Source organism: Phoca vitulina, unplaced genomic scaffold (assembly GCF_004348235.1).
Source record: "Phoca vitulina isolate PV1807 unplaced genomic scaffold, GSC_HSeal_1.0 scaffold82, whole genome shotgun sequence".
In the NCBI taxonomy this organism is placed as follows: Eukaryota; Metazoa; Chordata; class Mammalia; order Carnivora; family Phocidae; genus Phoca; species Phoca vitulina.
Genome location: NW_022589785.1, coordinates 5,521,621 through 5,539,920, shown reverse-complemented (window position 1 = coordinate 5,539,920; position 18,300 = coordinate 5,521,621). Strand labels below are relative to the sequence as shown.

The following is an 18,300-nucleotide window of genomic DNA, read 5'->3' as shown; positions in this document are numbered from 1 at the left end:
CTCTCTCCCACCCACCAGCATTACCGTAGAGATGGTGCTTTCAGGGGTTATTAATCGCAACTGGAAGGGCTAGAATTTGGTTACTGTTGTCCAAGAGTCCCCTAGAAGCTACCTTAGGGGTAATTCCTTCAGTTTGGCTGCATCATGCAAACTGCATGTACCTGTTTCAGGTAAATAAGCTACTGCCATCCATCAGTTTCTCCTCTGCACCTGCTACATGAAGACAGCTTTTCCTGGGCCAGTGAAGATGGCCATAAGCCTGTAGTGAACTCAGCCTCACTGACTACACGTACCTGCCTGCAGGTCATGCTCCACACTTAGGTTGGCAACACAGCTTTGAAAAAACTGCAGTGATGTTCTCTAGGAGGCCAGGAGCTGGAGAAGAGGCCCCGGACACCTGCCTGCCCTCCTATAGTCCCCTTTTCCTATTTGCAGCCCATGTTTGTTTCTCATGCTGCATCTTCTTTGTTCTCCCTACGTTCTCTCCCATGTGCAGTCCCTCTCCCTTCTCCCCATTAAAGCGACACAATCTAGAATGTATTCATTATTTGAAAATGTTATGGGACAGGATCCCAAATCAGGCCCATATTGCCTTAAAATCATAGAACTTCATAGCTGGAAGGAGGCCCTAAAGATTTTATATGTAAAGATTTTACACACACATGTATATATTCTTAGCTCTATATATATACACACATACATACATATATTTATATATATGAATATATTTATATATGTGTGCATATATATTCTTAAAACTTAAGAGGGTTGGAATGCATGTGTGTGTGTTCTTAAAATATAAGAAGTTGTTGGGGCGCCTGGGTGGCTCAGATGGTTAAGCTTCTGCCTTCGGCTCGGGTCATGATCCCAAGGTCCTGGGATCGAGCCCCACATCAGGCTCCTAGCTCGGCAGGGAGCCTGCTTCTCCCTCTCCCTCTGCCTCTCCCCCTGCTCATGCTCTCTCTCTCTCTCTCTCTAATGAATAAATAAAATCTTTTTTAAAAAAAATTGTATATTGGTGTCTTTTAATTTTGTTGTTGTTGTTACTCACTCTTGAAAAATGTTATGATTACCCTCATCTGAAAAATTGTGCTAGGATTTCTTTTTTGTTTGTTTGTTTTTAAGTTTATTTATTTATTTATTTATTTTAATCCCCACACCTAATATGGGGCTCAAACTCACATGCCCAAGATCAAGAATCACATGTTCTGCCGTCTGAGCCAACCAGGCACCTCTCTTCCTTTCAATACGACTGGGACCTGGTGTGACGGTACATACACTGGAAGGAAAAGTCTTCATGTTCCTCACCTGTACCTCGAGCTGAGCTCTGAAAGGGTCGTTCCAGAAATGGTCTCTGGAAGAGAAAAGTAGAAAACGATTTGTTTTCCCCCTAAAACTTGTTTGGCTGTGGGACCAATCAGGGAGAAACTGGAGAAGTTTTCATGGAGCAAACTTCTTCAGCCAAGCTTAATTCAGTAGTTTTTGTATTTGTTTTTGGTTTTCTTTTTTTTTTTTAAGATTTTATTTATTCATTTGAGACACAGAGATACAGAGAGAGGGCAGAGGGAGAGGGAGAAGCAGGCTCCTCGCCGAGCCAGGAGCCCGATGTGGGGCTCGATCCCAGGACCCTGGGATCATCACCCGAGCCAAAGGCAGACGCTTAACCATCTGAGCCACCCAGGCGCCCCTAATTTTTTTTTTTTTTAAGATTTTATTTGACAGAGAGAGAGACAGCCAGAGAGGAAACACAAGCAGGGGGAGCAGAAGAGGGAGAAGCAGGCTTCCCGCCGAACAGGGAGCCTGATGCGGGGCTCGATCCCAGGACCCTGGGATCATGACCTGAGCCGAAGGCAGCCGCATAACAACTGAGCCACCCAGGTGCCCCGGTTTTCCCAGATTTCTTTCATTTTATTGATTAAATTATAATTTAACCACTGGAGAATGAGCAGAACTTACATTTCTCATTTGATAAGTTCTGACAAGTATACTCCTATGCAACCACCACCCAGATACTTCTGTCACCCCAGAAAGTCACCTCATGCATCTTTCCAGGGTAGCAACCGTTCAGTATTCCATCCCTATATATTAGTTTTGCCTGTTCTTGAATGTTGTATCATTGCAATCAGACAATATTACTCTATGGTATCTGACTTATTTTGCTCAATGTAATGTTTTTGTAATGGATGTTTGGGTTGTTTCTAGTTTGGGAACCTTATGAATATAGCTGCTATATACATTCTTGTAAAAACAAAACAAAATCTAGTGGAATAAAGATGTATTACAGCATTAACACAGAGGGCAAAAATGGGGTAAATGGAATTTTGAATGTTCTAAGATGCTGGCATTAATTAGGAATGAATAAAAGTACTAACTTATACTTCTTACCATTCTTTTGGCTGTGAAAAGTCAAGGTGGAGAGATTTGTTAGGTCCATGGATTGGGAGCCTCAATATTGTTATTCATCAAATTGATCTCTGGATTCAACACAATCATAATAAAAATCTCAACAGGATTTTTGTTGTTGAACTTGACAAACTGATTCTAACATTTTTATGGGAATGAAAAGAATCTATTTATAAAAGCCAAAACAGGGGTACCCAGCTGGCTCAGTCAAAAGAGCACGTGACTCTTGATCTCAGTGTTGTGAGTTCAAGCCCCATATTGGGCACAGAGTTTACTTAAAAAAAAAAAAAAAGATTTACGATAAAGCAACAGTAATCAGTGAAACAAATAGAGATCATTGGAATCCAGAAATAGACCCACGTATGTATGGTCAGTTGATTTTGACAAAGATGCCAAGGCAATTCAATGGGGAAAGGAAAGTCTTTTCAGCATTAGTGCTGGAAAAATTGGATAAGTTTATGGAAAAATGGACCTAACTTCGTATATAATTTGAGATGAGCCATACATCAAAATATAAAAGATAAAACTGCAAAGTTTCTTTCTTTTTTTTTTATTTGACAGAGAGACACAGCGAGAGAGGGAACACAAGCAGGGGGAGTGGGAGAGGAAGAAGCAGGCTTCCCGCCCAGCAGGGAGCCCGATGCGGGACTTGATCCCAGGATCCCGGGATCACGACCTGAGCCAAAGGCAGACGCTTAATGACTGAGCCACCCAGGTGCCCCGAAACTGCAAAGTTTCTAGAAAAAATATGGGAGAATATCTTTATAGCCTTGGGGTAGGCACAGATTTTTTAGGATTAAAAAAAACTGTAAAAGAAAAAAATTAATCACTTAATCTCCATTAAAATTAAAAACTTCTGCTTATCAAGAGACTCCATTAATAATATAAGAAGGCCAGCCACAGGCTGGAAGAAATACTTACAATACATATATCTAACAAAGAACTTATATCCACAGTATATAAAGAACCCTGACAACTCAATAATAAAAATTCAAACAACCTAATTTTTTTAAAGATTTTATTTATTTGAGAGAGAGAGAACATGAGCAGGGGGAGGGGCAGAGGGGAAGGGAGAGGGACAAGCAGACTCCATGCTGAGCATGGAGCCCTATGTGGGGCTCGATCCCAGGACCCTGAGATCATGACCTGAGCTGAACTGACTGAGCCACCCAGGTGCCCCAACTTAATTTTTTAAATGGGTAAAAGACTTGAGCAGACTTTTCACATATGAAGATATATGAATGATCAGTAAGCACATAAAAAAGTGTTCAACATTATTAATCTCCTGGATAATACAACTTAAACCATAAAGAGATATCACATCATAACATTAGAATGGCTAAAAATAATGTTGGTGAAAACGTGGAGCAATCAGAACTCACACATTGGTGGTAGGAATGTAAAATGATACAATCACTTTGGAAAACTTTTTGGCAAGTTCTTAAAAATTAGACTTCTATCTACCGTACAATGCAGGAATTCCAACCCCGAAGAAAAATGAAAACTTCTGCTCACAAAAATACTTGTAAAAGTAAGTTTACAGGGGCATCTGGGTGGCTCAGTTGGTTAAGCCGCTGCCTTCGGCTCAGGTCATGATCCCAGGGTCCTGGGATCGAGCCCCACATTGGGCTCCCTGCTCAGCAGGGAGTCTGCTTCTCCCTCTTCCTCTGCCTGCCACTCTCCTTGCTTGTGCTCTCTCTATGTCAAATACATAAATAAAACCTTTTAAAAAAAAAAAAAAGTAAGTTTACAGCAGTCTTATTCATAATAACTCCAAACCAGAACTCAAATTTCTATCAACAGGAGAAGGGACAAACTGTGGTGTGTTTATATAACGGAATATTACTTGGTAGTAAAAATGACAGAACTACTACATTAACATGATTGAATCTCAAAAACATGAGTCTGGGAAAATGTGAGGTTCTATATCTTGACTGGGTTAGTGGTTGTATGGCTTGAATCATACCTAAGATTTGTGCATTTCTGTGTATGTAAATTTTACCTAAATAAAAAAAGACAAACGTACATGTTTTAATCTCTAGGGTAACCATTTAAAGACTAGTACAGAAATGATAACCATCAGTTATCAGAAGGGGAAGAGTAGAGTAATTAAGAAAGAAACTTGATGTATCCACAAATAGGCGAGAAAAAAAGAGAAAAGAGAATATAGAACATTTGGCGAAATAGAAAATACATGTAAGAGAGTCTATTTAAATCCAAATGTATTGATAATTTAATTGATGGACTAAAAACTCCAATTGAAAGATAAATATTGTCAGACTAAATTAAAAACAAGACCCAGTAATGCTGCTTATGAAAGACACACTGTAAATATAAGGACACACAGAGTCTGAAGACATACTGAACACCGAACAAAAAGCAAAGAGCATAGCATAGCTGTATTAATATCAGATACAGTTAGACTTCAAGGCAAATAGCATTACTAGAGACAAATAGGGACATTGATAATGGTAAAAAAAAAAAGGCAAATCCAGCAGGAAAATATAACAATATAGAATTTGCATAAACATTGAAATAATGTTAACTAATAGAACTACAAGGAAAAATAGACAAATCTGTATTATAGTTGGAGATATGAACATATCTCTCTCAACTGATAGAACTAGTAAACAAAAATTAGTAGGTTATAGAAGATCTGAAAACCCGATTAATCCATTTAACCTAATTGAAATATATTTTAAAAATTAGACAGGGACACCTGGGTGGCTCAGTTGGTTGAATGGCCAACTCGATTTTGGCTCCAGTCCTGGTCTTGGAGTCATGGGATTGAGCCCCACGTCGGGCTCTGCTTTCAGTGTGGAGTCTGCTTGTCCCCCTCCATCTGCTCCTTCCTCTGCTTGTGCACTCTCTTTCTCTAAAATAAATAAATAAATAAATAAATAAATAAATAAATAAATAAATAAAATCTTAAAAAAAACATTAATCATATTTGAGCCACAAAGCAGATCTCAACAAAGGCAAAGGATTGAAATTCCAAGTGAGTTCTCTGAACACAGTGGAATTGTGTTAAATATCAATTACAAACAAAAATAAAACTAGATAAACCCAAATTCTTTTTAAATTAAGCAATACATGGTTATCTTAAGAGTCAAAGAAGAAATCATCAAATGTTTTATTTATATTTTTAAGATTTTATTTTTAAGTAAACTCTCTACCCAATGTGGGGCTGGAACTCATGACCCTGAGATCAAGAGATGCACTCCCCACAGACTGAACCAGCCAGACGCCCCCACAATGTACTTTAATACATTGAGATGGATACATATAGACTTGTTGAATCACTGTGTTGTACTCTTTAAACTAATGTAATATGTGAACCATTCTTCAGTTAAAAAAAATAATTTTTAAAAAAGTATTTTGGGGGCGCTCGACTGGCTCAGTGGGTGGAGCATGTGATTCTTGATCTCAGGGCTGTAAGTTCAAGCCCCATGTTGGGTGTAGAGATTACTTAAAAATAAAATCTTTAAAAAAAAAGTATTTTGAACTGAGTATTATTGAAAATATGGTAGCCCAAAATAGATGGTATAGCTAAGCCTCTACTTAGAAATAAGTTATAGCCTAAAATGCATATATTAGAAAAGAATGCTGAAAAACAAATGCTCTAAGTATTCTCAGAAACTTAGAAAAGGACAGCACATTGAAAGTAGAAAAAAAATACAGCTAAATAAGTACTAATAAAATAAGAAAAACAAATATAGAGGAAATAAAGTTAAAATGTGTCCTTTGAAAACAATATTAATAAACCTCTAGCAAGACTGACCAAGAGGAGAAAAAAAAGAGAGACTTCATAAATTCACCAATGTCAGGAAAGAACATGAGTATGTCACTAAAAATCCTATGAAAAAGAACATAAAAGAATGTTAGGGGGCGCCTGGGTTGCTCAGTAGGTTAAGCATCTGCCTTCAGCTCAGGTCATGATCCCGGAGTCCAGGAATCAAGCCCCACATAGGGCTCCCTGCCCAGCAGGGACTCTACTTCTCCCTCTCTCTCTGGCCCTCCCCCCTGTTCATGCTCGCTCTCTCTCACTCACTCACTCTCTCTCTCAAATAAATAAATAAATAATCTTTTTTAAAAAAGAATGTTAAGAACAAGTTTGTGCCAATTAACTGAAATTTTAGATAAAATGAACAGATTCCTAGAAGAAAAGACAATTTACCAAACCACCACAAGAATAGAAAACCTGAACAAATACCACATCTATTAAACTTTTTTTAAGATTTTATTTTTAAGTACTCTCTGCACCCAATGTGAGGCTCAAACTCACAACCCCGAGATCAAGAGTTGCATGTTTCACTGTCTGAGCCAGCCAGGTGCCCCACATCTATTAAATGTATTCAGTCTGTGATTGAATCTCCTTCCATGCCTATGTAGCTTTGCTGACGAACTCTTCCAAATTTTAAGGAAGATGTAGCACCAATCTTACGCTTTCCAGAGAATTGAAAAGGAGAAGTGCACATTCATTTATGATAACAAAAACCTGACAAGAGCAAAAGAAAGAAAGAAAGAGAAAGAAAGGAAGGAAGGAAGGTGAGAGGGAGAGAAGAGAAGGAAGGAAGGAAAGAAGGAAGGAAGGAAGAAAGAAGGAAAGAGAGAGAGAGAAATAGTCCATTCTCTCTCTCAATGTAGATGCAAAAAAACTAAACAAACTATTAGCAAATTGAATCTAGCGATATATTAAAAAGGATAATACACCATGACCAGCAACGCAAGGTTGATTTAACTATGAAAATCAATCAATGGACAAATGAATAGCCACAGGCAAAAGAATGAAGCTGGATCCTTACCTCACAACTTGTACAAAACTTAACTCAAAATGAATCAGTCTTAAACTATAAAACTCTTAGAAGAAAGCATAGGTGTAAATCTTCGCGACCTTGATTTTGGCGAATGTTTCTTAGATATGACATCAAAAACATAAGCAACGAAAGAAAAAGTAGATAAATTGAACTTCATCAAAATTAAAAACTTTCATATTTCAAAGGACACCATCAAGAAATGAAAGACAGCTCACAGAATGGGAGAAAGTATTTGCAAATCATATATCTGATAAAGGAATTATATTAGAATATATAGAAAGAACCCTTACAACTTAATAATAAAAAGACAACACAATTTAAAAATGGAAAAGGATCTGAATAGATAATTCTTCAAAGGAGATATGCAAATAGCTAATAAACACATGAAAAGATGCTAAACATCATTAGTCATCAGAGAAATGCAAATCAAAACCATAATGAGAGACCACTTCATATCCATCAGGATGGATGTAATAATAATAATTTTAAAAAGACAGAAAATAACAAGGGTTGACCAGATGTGGAGAAATCAAAACCCTCATACACTTCTGGTGGGAATGTAAAATGGTACAGCCATCTTGGGAAACAATCTGGCAGTTTCTCAAACAATTAACAGTGAGTTAACATACAAGCCAGCAATTCCACTCCTAGATATATACACAAGAGAAATGAAAATATATGTTCATACAATAAATTATATATGAATGTTTATAGCAGCATTATTCATAATTACGAAAAGGTAGAAATGACCCAAATATTCATCAACTATGAATGGATAGACAAATGTGGTATATCCATATAACTCACCCATTTTAAGTGTACAACCCAATGGTTTTTAGTATAGCCACAGGGATTGTGCAACCATCACGATAATGAATTACATTTCATCACCCCAAAAAGAAACCCCACACCCTTTAGCTATCCTATGTCCCCCATTTCCACCTCCCCAGCCCTAAGCAATGAGTAATCTACTTTCTGTCTCCATGGATTTCCCTATTCTGGATTTTCCTATGAATGGAATCAAATAATCTGTAGGCTTTTTTTTTTTTTTAAGAATTTATTTATTTAGGGGCGCCTGGGTGGCTCAGTCGGTTGGGCGTCTGCCTTCGGCTCGGGTCATGATCCTGGGGTCCTGGGATTGAGCCCCGTATCGGGCTCCCTGCTCAGCGGGGAACCTGCTTCTCCCTCTCCCACTCCCCCTGCTTGTGTTCCCTCTCTTGCTGTGTCTCTCTCTCTGTCAAATAAATAAAAATCTTAAAAAAAAAGTATTTATTTGAGAGAGAGCACAGGCAGGGGGAGGGGCAGAGGGAGAAGGAGAAGCAGGCTCCCCACTGAGCAGGGAGCCTGACACGGGGCTCAATCCCAGGACCCCAGGATCATGACCCGAGCCGAAGGCAGACGCTTAACCGACTGAGCCACCCGGGTGCCCCTAGACTTTTTTTTTTTAAAGATTTCATTTATTTATTTGAGAGAGAGAGACAGAGAGAGCACGAGCAGGGGGAGGGACAGAGGGAGAAGGAGAAGCAGACTCCCCACCAAGCAGAGAGCCTGATGCAGGGCTGGATCCCAGAACTCCTGAGATCATGACCCAACCTGAAGTCAAATACTTAACGGACTGAGCTACCTAGGCACCCCTAATATGTGGACTTTTGTAATTGGCTTCTTTCACTTAGCATAATTTTTTTTTCAGCTTAATGTTTTCTAGGTTCAACCATGTTGTAACATCTATCAGTACTTAATTTCTTTTAATTGCCAAATAATATTTCATTGTATGGACGCACCGTATTTTGCTTATCCATTCCATATCTATGTCATTTGATGGACATTTGTGCTGTTTCTACCTTTTGGATGTTATGAACAATGCTGCTATAAACATTTGTGTACAGGTTTTTGTGTGGACATATATTTTCATTTCTCTTGGGTATATTCCTACAAGTGGAAGTGCTGGGACATCTGGTGGTAACTCTATGGTTAATTGTTGAGAGATTGCCAGATTGTTTTCCAAAGAGATCGCATCTTTTCACATTCCCACCAGCGGAGTGTGAAGGTTGTGATTTCTCCATACATATTCTTCTCAACATTTGTTATCAACTGACTTTTTATTATTTATTTATTTATTTTTAAGATTGTATTTATTTATTTGAGAGAACATGAGCAGTGGGGAAGGAGGGGAGGCAGAGGAAGAGGGAGAAGCGGACTCCTCGCTGAGCAGGGAGCCAGACTCAGGGTTCGATCCCAGGACCCTGAGATCATAACCTGAGTGAAAGGCAGATGCCCAACCAATGGAGCCACCCAGGAGCCCCATCAACTGACTTTTTTTTTTTAATTGTGATAAAGTATACATAACATTTTTAAGTGTACACTTCAGTGACATCAAGTATATTCACAATGTTAGACAACAATTGCCACTATTTCTAGAACTTTTTCATCATCCCGAACAGAAACTTTGTACCCATCAACTTTCCAATCTCCCCTCCTCTCAGCTTCTGGTAACCTCTATTCTACTTTCTGTTTATAAATTTGCCATTCTAGGTACTTCATGTGGCATCATACAATATTTGTCCTTTGGTGTCTGGCTAATTTACTTACCATAATGTTTTTAAAGTTAATACGTGTTGTAGCATGTATTGATACTTCACCCCTTTTTTATCACTGAATAATATTCCATTATATGGATTGATCACATTTTGTTTATCCATTTGTCTATAAATCCGCTTTCTGGCTATTGTGAATACTGCTGCTATAAACATTGGTGTACAAGTATCTGAGTTCCTGCTTTAAGTTCTTTTGGGTATATACGTAGGAGTGAAATTGCTGGATCATACGATAGTTCTGTGTTTAACTTTTTGAGGAATTACTAAATTGTTTTCCATAGTGGCTGTACCATTTTACCTTGACACTAGCAATGCACAAGGATTCTAGGTTTTCCACATTCTTACCAACACTTGTTATTTTCCATTTTAAAAAATGTATAATCATTCTAATATGTGCAGATGTGAAGTTGGTATCTCATTGTGGTTTTGATGTGCATTTCCCTAATGACTAGTGATGTTGAGCATCTTATTAGCCATTTGCATGATTTTTTTGGAGAAATGACTGCTCATTTTTTGTCCATTTTTTAATGGGGTTGTTTGTTTTTTATCATTGAGTTTTAGAAGTTCTTTATATATTCTGGATATTAGATGCTTATCAGATATTCTCACTTTCTGTGGGTTATCTTTGAGTTTCTTGATAGTGTCCTTTGGTACACAAAAGTTTTAATTTTGATTAGGTTCAATTGATACTATTTTGTTGTTGTTGCCTGCGTTTTGGTGTTATACTCAAAAAATTATCGAGTCCAAAGTCATGAAGGTTTCCCTTATATTTTCTTTTAAGAGGTTTATAGTTTGGGGCTCTGGGGTGGCTCAGTCAGTTAAGCGTCTATCTTGGGCTCAGGTCATGACCCCAGAGCCCCACTCCCCACCTCCCTGCTCAGCAGGTAGTCTGCTTCTCCCTCTCCCTCTGCCTCTCCTTCCCTCTCATGCTCTCTCTTGCTCTCTCTCAAATAAAAAAAAGTTTTATAGTTTTAGTTCTTAAGTTTAGGTCTTTGATTTATTTTGAGTTACTTTTTGTATATGGTATAAGTTAAGGGTTCACTTCATTCTTTTGCACGTGGATATTTCAGTTTTCCCAAATGCACTTTATTTTGAAATAACCCCGCCCCTCCCCTTTTGAGTTACTAGTCTCACTTGAATAGTAAAACTAATTCTATACTTTTTATTTTCCCTCTCATATTTTAAAGGCCCATAGAAGCAGGCGTCTCACCTCCAACAGGAAACCTGATGCCTGTTAGGCTCCCTGGAGGGGCTGATTGTGTACTAGCCGAGCTTAAATAACCACACAGAAATAATTGCGGGCATCAGGCAATATATCCTCTTGTGTCAAACGTCTGGTGAAGACAACTGTGATTAGCAGACTCGGGGAGGAAAAAATGGAGCTGTATTTCTCCAGTTTGGGAAAGTAAGAACGAGACACCGTGCACGCAAAGTGCTCAGAACAGAGCCTGGAACTTAGGAAGCGCGGAATAAATGGTAGCCGAGGGTGGATGCTCTTAGCTTCTCCATATGTAAATAAGGGAATTGGCTAAGTTGATACATTCTCAGATTTTGGGTGACTCATTTTCCAGGCGCATGAGGAAACGTACGACAGTGGGAAGAAAGAGGACTAGCGACATTGCACCGAGGCCCCGATTTAGCACAGCAGGAACCTACCCAACGTGGCTCTGGAGGTGCCCAAAGAGCTGGGCTGATGGGGCGGGGAGCAGCCGTAGGGAGGAGCTTAGCCGTCTCCGCCCACAGCCCACCGCGTTCCTCATTGGTCCTGTGAGCTCTATGCTCGTAACGTCACACGCATGCGCCACAAGTGTGGAAAGGGGGCGTGGCCCGCTAAGAAGGAGGAGACAAGATGGCGACGTCCGTGCGGCGGCAGTTCCTGAGGTTGCTGCGCGGGATCGAGCCGTGGCGGAGCAGGTATACTGTCTGGGGAGGCTGTCTCGGGGTGGGAGGCGGCCTGGGCCGAGCCGGAGTGCTGGGAGGGAAAAATCGTTTCTCTTTTGCGGGCTCCCTAAGGAGAGGTCGGGTGAAGACTGAGCCATCCACCTTCACGTAGAGCTCGGGAGCAGGTGCGACTGTCGGCGCGTAGGGAGGTCGGGATTTATTTAGGGTCTGGCCTAAGCGCTCTCGCTTTGCCCTTTCCAGCTAGGTGGAAGTGCAGAAGGGACCAAACAACAACAACAACAACAACAAAAATCCCAAACAAAACAGATGAAATAGGCTGCGTGCCCTCCACTAGAGTCGAGGCTGGGCTGGACGCCCCTTTCGGGGTTTGTGTTTCTGGAACGGCAGTGAGATGTGGGAAGAGCTTTGGACTGGAAGTCGGGGGCTTTCGTTTCAGAGCCTTGGTCTTTGAATCAAGAGGTTGGATTCGGTAATCTCAAATAGTCTATAAGGAATTAGGGTCTTGGTTATTCTGGGGACTGACTCCCACCTCTTAGGTTCTTAGAATTGGAAGAGATCTGAGGGATCATCTAAATCCAGCTGATTTTCGAATTGGCGAAATTGAGGCCTTGAGTGGGAGAGGGACCTGCTCAGTTTTACCCAGCTAGTTAGTAGCAGAGCCAGGACCCTGACCTCTCTCTCTCATGCATGGACCCCATGAGGGCATTTATTATTCAGAAATAGCTTGGGAGCATTTGGACTCCTGGAAGATGGTTTAAAATGCTGGTAGCTATGACTCAGAGTTGGCTGCTTGTTGTCATTTCAAAGAGCGAGGGTTTGGGAGACGCACGGTGATTTTTGTTTTTCCGGCAGGGTTAATTTTGGCAGCGTTAACCAAAACTTGCTCTGTGACCAGAGGTCGTGGTGACCTGTTATTTTAATTTGGGGAAGTAAAAGGACACTGGATTTGGACTGAGAGGGAATAGAAACTGTGATTGGCCTTACCATGAAAGCTTTACTCTCCTATCATTGACTATTCAGAAATGGTGTAGTTCTCTCAGGAGGGGGCTCTGCAATGTGGTAACTGTTGGGATTTGGGCTGGAGGGTCTCTGATTTGATATTAATACCAGCTGTGCTGTTTATGAGTCAGCCATGAATTCAGCAAACCTGTGTCATGAGTTAAAAAGACTAAAAAAATGACACTCCAGATATTTTTTTAAAATGATGTGGAGGATGTACTCACTCACCATCATTAAAAAAAGGGTTGGAGGTGGGGAGTCATACTTTAGTATCAATGGAGATAAATGAGACTGGATTTAGGTGCAGTGGTTGGAAGGGATGAGGATTTGGGCACAATAAGAACTTTTAATTTTCAAAGGTATTATATATTGATACACACAAAAACCAAAAAGACAGCATTTTCTTAAGTTTTAAGTAAAGCATGTCTGAGACATATAGATGGAAGCCTCGTATTGCAGTTTTTCAGTAACTGGGTGATGTGTGGCAGGTGATAGAACAAAGAGAAAGCAACATCTTGGGTGATAATTAATGGCCACGTTTCCCAAACTTGTTTGATAAAATAATAGGGTGGATGTTTATTAGAAATTGAGATTCCCAGATATATCCCCAACTTGCTGCCAAATTCGGATTCAATAGGTGTAGTAGCTTGGGGCTGCAAGTGCCTCAGATGATTCTTAGGTTCAGGTAAGTATGGACTGAGTATCTAGGTAGTGGTTGCTTATGCAAGACTTTCATTCAGAAATATTTATGATATTCCGGGGTGCCTGGGTGGCTCAGTTGTCGGCTCAGGTCATGATCCCAGGGTTCTGGGATCGAGCCCCACATTGTGCTCCCTGCTCGGTGGGAGTTCTGGGATCGAGCCCCACATTGTGCTCCCTGCTTCTCCCTCTCCCACTCCCCCTGCTTGTGTTCCCTCTCTTGCTGTCTCTCTCTCTGTCAAATAAATAAATAAAATCTTAAAAAAAAAAAAAAGAAATATTTATGGTATTCCTACCACTGCAAACCACAGTGCCAGGAACCATGAGGGAAGGGAGGGAAGAGAGGAATTATAAGATACAGTATTTGGAATAGGCTTTGTGTTAAAAGAACTTTGCAGTTTAGTAGAAGAGAGAGAAAACACTCAACACTAATACAAGATAGAATGTGGAATAAGGCCTTCAGAAGGTCTGCCAGTTTGTTTTTAGGAGAGCTTTCATAACTTCAGAAAGGAGAGAGAGAAGGACTACAGTTAAAGCATCACCACCAGAGATGATGGTAAAGGATTTTATAACCATGACAATATGGGCACAGACTAACCAGCATGGACATTGGTCATAGACAATTTTTTTTTTTTAAAGTAATCTTTACTCCCAACGTGGGGTATGAACTCACAACCCTGAGGTCACAAGTCACATGTTCCACTGACTGAGCCAGCCAGGTGCCCCTGGTCATAGACAATTGATAGAGTCATCCCAGTTTGTGCCACCTGAATATAAACTCTGTTACTTTACATATTTATTTATTTTTAAAGATTTTACCCATCCAGGGCGCCTGGGTGGCTCAGTTGTTAAGTGTCTGCCTTCGGCTCAGGTCATGATCCCAGGGTCCTGGGATCGAGTCCCACATCGGGCTCCCTGCTCGGCGGGAAGCCTGCTTCTCCCTCTCCCACTCCCCCTGCTTGTGTTCCTGCTCTCGCTATCTCTCTCTCTGTCAAATAGATAAATAAAATCTTTAAAAGAAAAAAAAAGATTTTACCCATCCATTTGAGAGAGAGGTAGCAAGAGAGAGCACGAGCAGGGAGGAGAAGGGGAAGCAGGTTCCCCTCTGAGCAGGGAGCCCGACTTGGGGCTCGATCCCAGGACCCCAGGACCCCAGGACCATGACCTGAGCTGAAGGCAGATGCTTAACCAACTGAACCACCCAGGAGCCCCTGAACTCTGTTACTTTAAATAATAGTAATATGTAACTAGGTGCTGGTTTTTCATGATTGTCTCAGGTCATCTTAATGAGGTAGATCCTGTTTTTACAGGTGGAGAAATTGAGGCTTAGAATTAATTACGTTTCTAAAGTCACACTTTTGGTGAGTGGCAGTGAGCCATACAATCAGACTTGTGTGCTCACTCATGGGCTTTAATAACCTGTTTGCAGGATGCCCGCATGAGTCACCAGCTAGAAGAGACATCTGATTGAACTTATCCATACATTCCTCTGGGCTTAATCTCACCATTGAGATTGGAGTTCATAGTTCATTGTGAAGGCACGCAGACCCCTATGTTCATCAAGGGATATGGGCAGTTGGGGCACCTGGGTGGCTCAGATGGTTAAGCGTCTGCCTTCAGGTCAGGTCTCATCCCAGGGTCCTAGGATCGAGCCCCGCATCAGGCTCCTTGCTCAGCAAGGAGCCTGCTTCTCCCTCTCCCTCTGCCTGCTGCTCCCCCCGCTTGTGCTCTCTCTCTCTCTCTCTCTCCCTGTCAAATAAATAAATAAAATCTTAAAAAAAAAGGGATATGGACAGTAAACAAATAGGTAGAGGTATATATATATGTGTATATATATATACACACACATACACTTATATACACACACACATATATATGTATATATGTAATCTGTTCATTCCAGGTAGCCAGAAGTGCTATAAAAAAAAATAAAGGCAAGTAATCAAAGGGTTAGTGCTTGATAGGGGCAATGGTAGTCAGGAAGGCCAAACTCAGGAGGAAACCTTTTCACAGAGAACTGACTAATGAGGGAGTGAGTCACATAGAAGGGTGTGCCCAGTAGAACAAACAGCAAATGCAAGGGTGTGGGAAGAGGCAAAGTTGTGGGTACTAGGAGTGGCAACAGGAATGAGTAAGGAGGAGATGGAAAACAGCAGGATATCTGAGAATCCAGCAAGGACCAAGTACATGGGGTTTGGTTTTATTTTCTGTTTTGAAAAGATCACTCTGGGGGCGCCTGGGTGGCTCAGTTGTCTGAGCAACTGCCTTCGGCTCAGGTCATGATCCTGGAGTCCCAGGATCAAGTCCTGCATCAGGCTTCCTGCTCAGCGGGGAGTCTGCTTCTCCCTCTGACTCTCCCCCCTCTCATGCTCTCTCTCTCTCTCTCAAATAAATAAAATAAAATCTTGAAAAGATCACTCTGGTTGTTTTGCGGTGAATAGGATATAGAGGGCCAAGAATGAAAACTGGAGACTGGAGAACAGGCCTTCACAGTCATCTGGTAAGAGAATCAGTTGTCTTGGGCTTGGGTGTGAGTGGTGGTGGCAGTGAGAAATAGGCAGATAAAGATACACACACACACACACACACACACACACACACATTTTAAGTTTATTTTTTTGGTATTCTCTACACTCAGCGTGGGTCTTCAACTCACGACCCCGAAAACAAGTTGCATGCTCTTCCAGCTGAACCAGCCAGATACCCCTACGCAGATAAAAATATATTTTAAAGGAAGTTTTCCTGTCTTGGCAGTGGACTGAATATGGATAGTGAGAAAGAAAGGACTTCTGTAAGAATGAATCTTAGGGTTTTGATTTGTGTAGCTTTGTGAAGGGTGATACCTTTTGCTGAGATGGTGTATTATAGTAATGTTGCTGTGGTAACAGATAAACCCCAGGATCTCTGACTTAACACAGTAAGTTTATGTCTTGATCTTGTAAGGTCCCAGTGAGTGCTCCTGATCAGTGGGCAACAGTAATTCAAAGATGCTCCTGATGTCTTTAGTACATGACTTCCCAAGTTCTGCATTTTTGTCTGCAGCAAGCAGGCTGAAGGGGAAAGCCTGGAGGTGGATGCCTGGGAAACCTGAATGGTCTTCACATGGTTAGAACAAAGTTCTGTGGTCACACCCTACTGCAGAGGAAGCTGGGAAACACCATGTTTTGGGTGTCCAGGGAGAAGAAGTAGATCTGATAAACACCTGAGTAGTCTCACCACAGATGGACACCTCTCGGGGGAGGAGCAGGTTGAAGGGGGGAGTTAGGAAGGGTTAGGAGTGAGGGAATCATCAGTATCTGGCTATTTAAAGACGTGACTGGGGGGATGGGTAAAATAGGTGATGGGGATTAAGCCATGCATTTGTTGTGATGTGCACCGAGTGATGTATGGAATTGTTGAATCACTATATTGTACACCTGAAACTATTATACTGTACATTATTAAAAAAAAATAAAGGCAGGGGACTGGATGAGCAACTCTAGGAAGGAGTGTAGACAGAGAGGAGATCTGAACATTGGGCATGGCAACAGTTTGAAGTTAGGGAGACACCAGAGAGGTAGGAGGAAAATCAGGGTCCCAGAAGCCATGTGAGAGATGTGGTTCAGGAAGGAGAAAGGATGATGAGATCAAGAGGTAGAAACTTCTAGTTATAAAGTAAATAAGTCATGGGGATGTATAGTTAATAATATTGTATGGCATACTTGAAAGTTGCTAAGAGAGTCCATCTTAAAAGTTCTCATCACAAGAAAAAAAGTTTTGTAGCTGTATGGCGACATACGTTAACTAGACTTACTGTGGTGCTCATTTTGCAATATATATAAGTATTGACTCATGTTGTACGCTTGAGACTAACAATGTTATATGTCAGTCATACCTCAATAAAAAAAGAAAAAGGGATCAGTTATGGCAGGTGCTGCTGTGAGAGGTCAAATAATATGAGACCCAAGAAACATGCATTGGTGTTGGCAACACGGAGGTTGTTGGTGACCTTGACAAGAGGTGACAGGATAGGAACAAAAGCCTGGTTCAACAGGATTAAGAAAGGGTGGGAAGTGAGGAAGTAGTGACAGTGAACCTAGCTCTTTTTTTTTGTTGTTAAGTTTTTATTTTATTTTTTTTTTAAAGATTTTATTTATTTGAGAGAGAGAGAGAGAGAACGTGTGCGAGCCAGGGGAGGGGCAGAGAAGCAGACCCCCACTGCGCAGGGAGCAGACATGGGACTCTATCCCAGGACTCTAGGATCGTGACCTGAGCCAAAGGCAGATGGTTAACTGACTGAGCCACCCAGGCGCCCTTTTTTAAGTTTTTATTTTAATTCCAGTTAGTTAACATACAGTGTTATATTAGTTTCAAATGTACAATATAATGATTCAACAGTTTCATGCAACACATGATGCTCATCACAAGTGCACTCCTTAATCCCCATCACCTATTTAACTCATCCCTCCACCCTCCTCCCCTCTGGTGACTATCAGTTTGTTCTTTGTAGTTATAAAGAGTCTGTTTCTTGGTTAGTCTCTCTCTTTTTCTTTTTTTGCCCTCTGCTCTTTTGTTTTGTTTCTTAAATTCCACATATGAGTGAAATAATTTGTTGTCTTTTTCTGACCTATTTCGCTTAGCATTATACTCTGTAGCTCCATCCATGTCATTGCAAATGGCAAGATTTCATTCTTTTTTTATGGCTAAATAATATTCCATTATATATGTGTGTGTATGTATATGTGTGTGTTGTGTGTATATATACATACATATATATACACACATACCACATCCTCTTTAACCATTCATCGGATGGATATTTGGGCTGCTTCCATATCTTGGCCATTGTAAATAATCCTGCTATAAACACGGGTACATATATTCCTTTGAATTAGTGTTTTTTATTT

The 18,300-nt window shown here is 40.7% G+C and overlaps 1 protein-coding gene across 2 annotated transcripts in view; it reads left to right on the top strand.

Moving 5' to 3' along the window:
• Positions 1 to 11,638: 11,638 nt before the first annotated feature.
• PISD (phosphatidylserine decarboxylase) overlaps positions 11,639 to 18,300 on the top strand; it is a 50,592-nt gene continuing 43,930 nt past the window's right edge. The window contains exon 1 of one of the 2 annotated variants that reach the window (XM_032395194.1): positions 11,639 to 11,728. In XM_032395194.1, coding sequence (XP_032251085.1) covers positions 11,664 to 11,728 — 65 coding nt within the window. In that variant the 5' untranslated portion in view covers positions 11,639 to 11,663. The remainder of the gene's footprint in view (positions 11,729 to 18,300) is intronic. The other variant, XM_032395195.1, reaches the window with a different exon arrangement.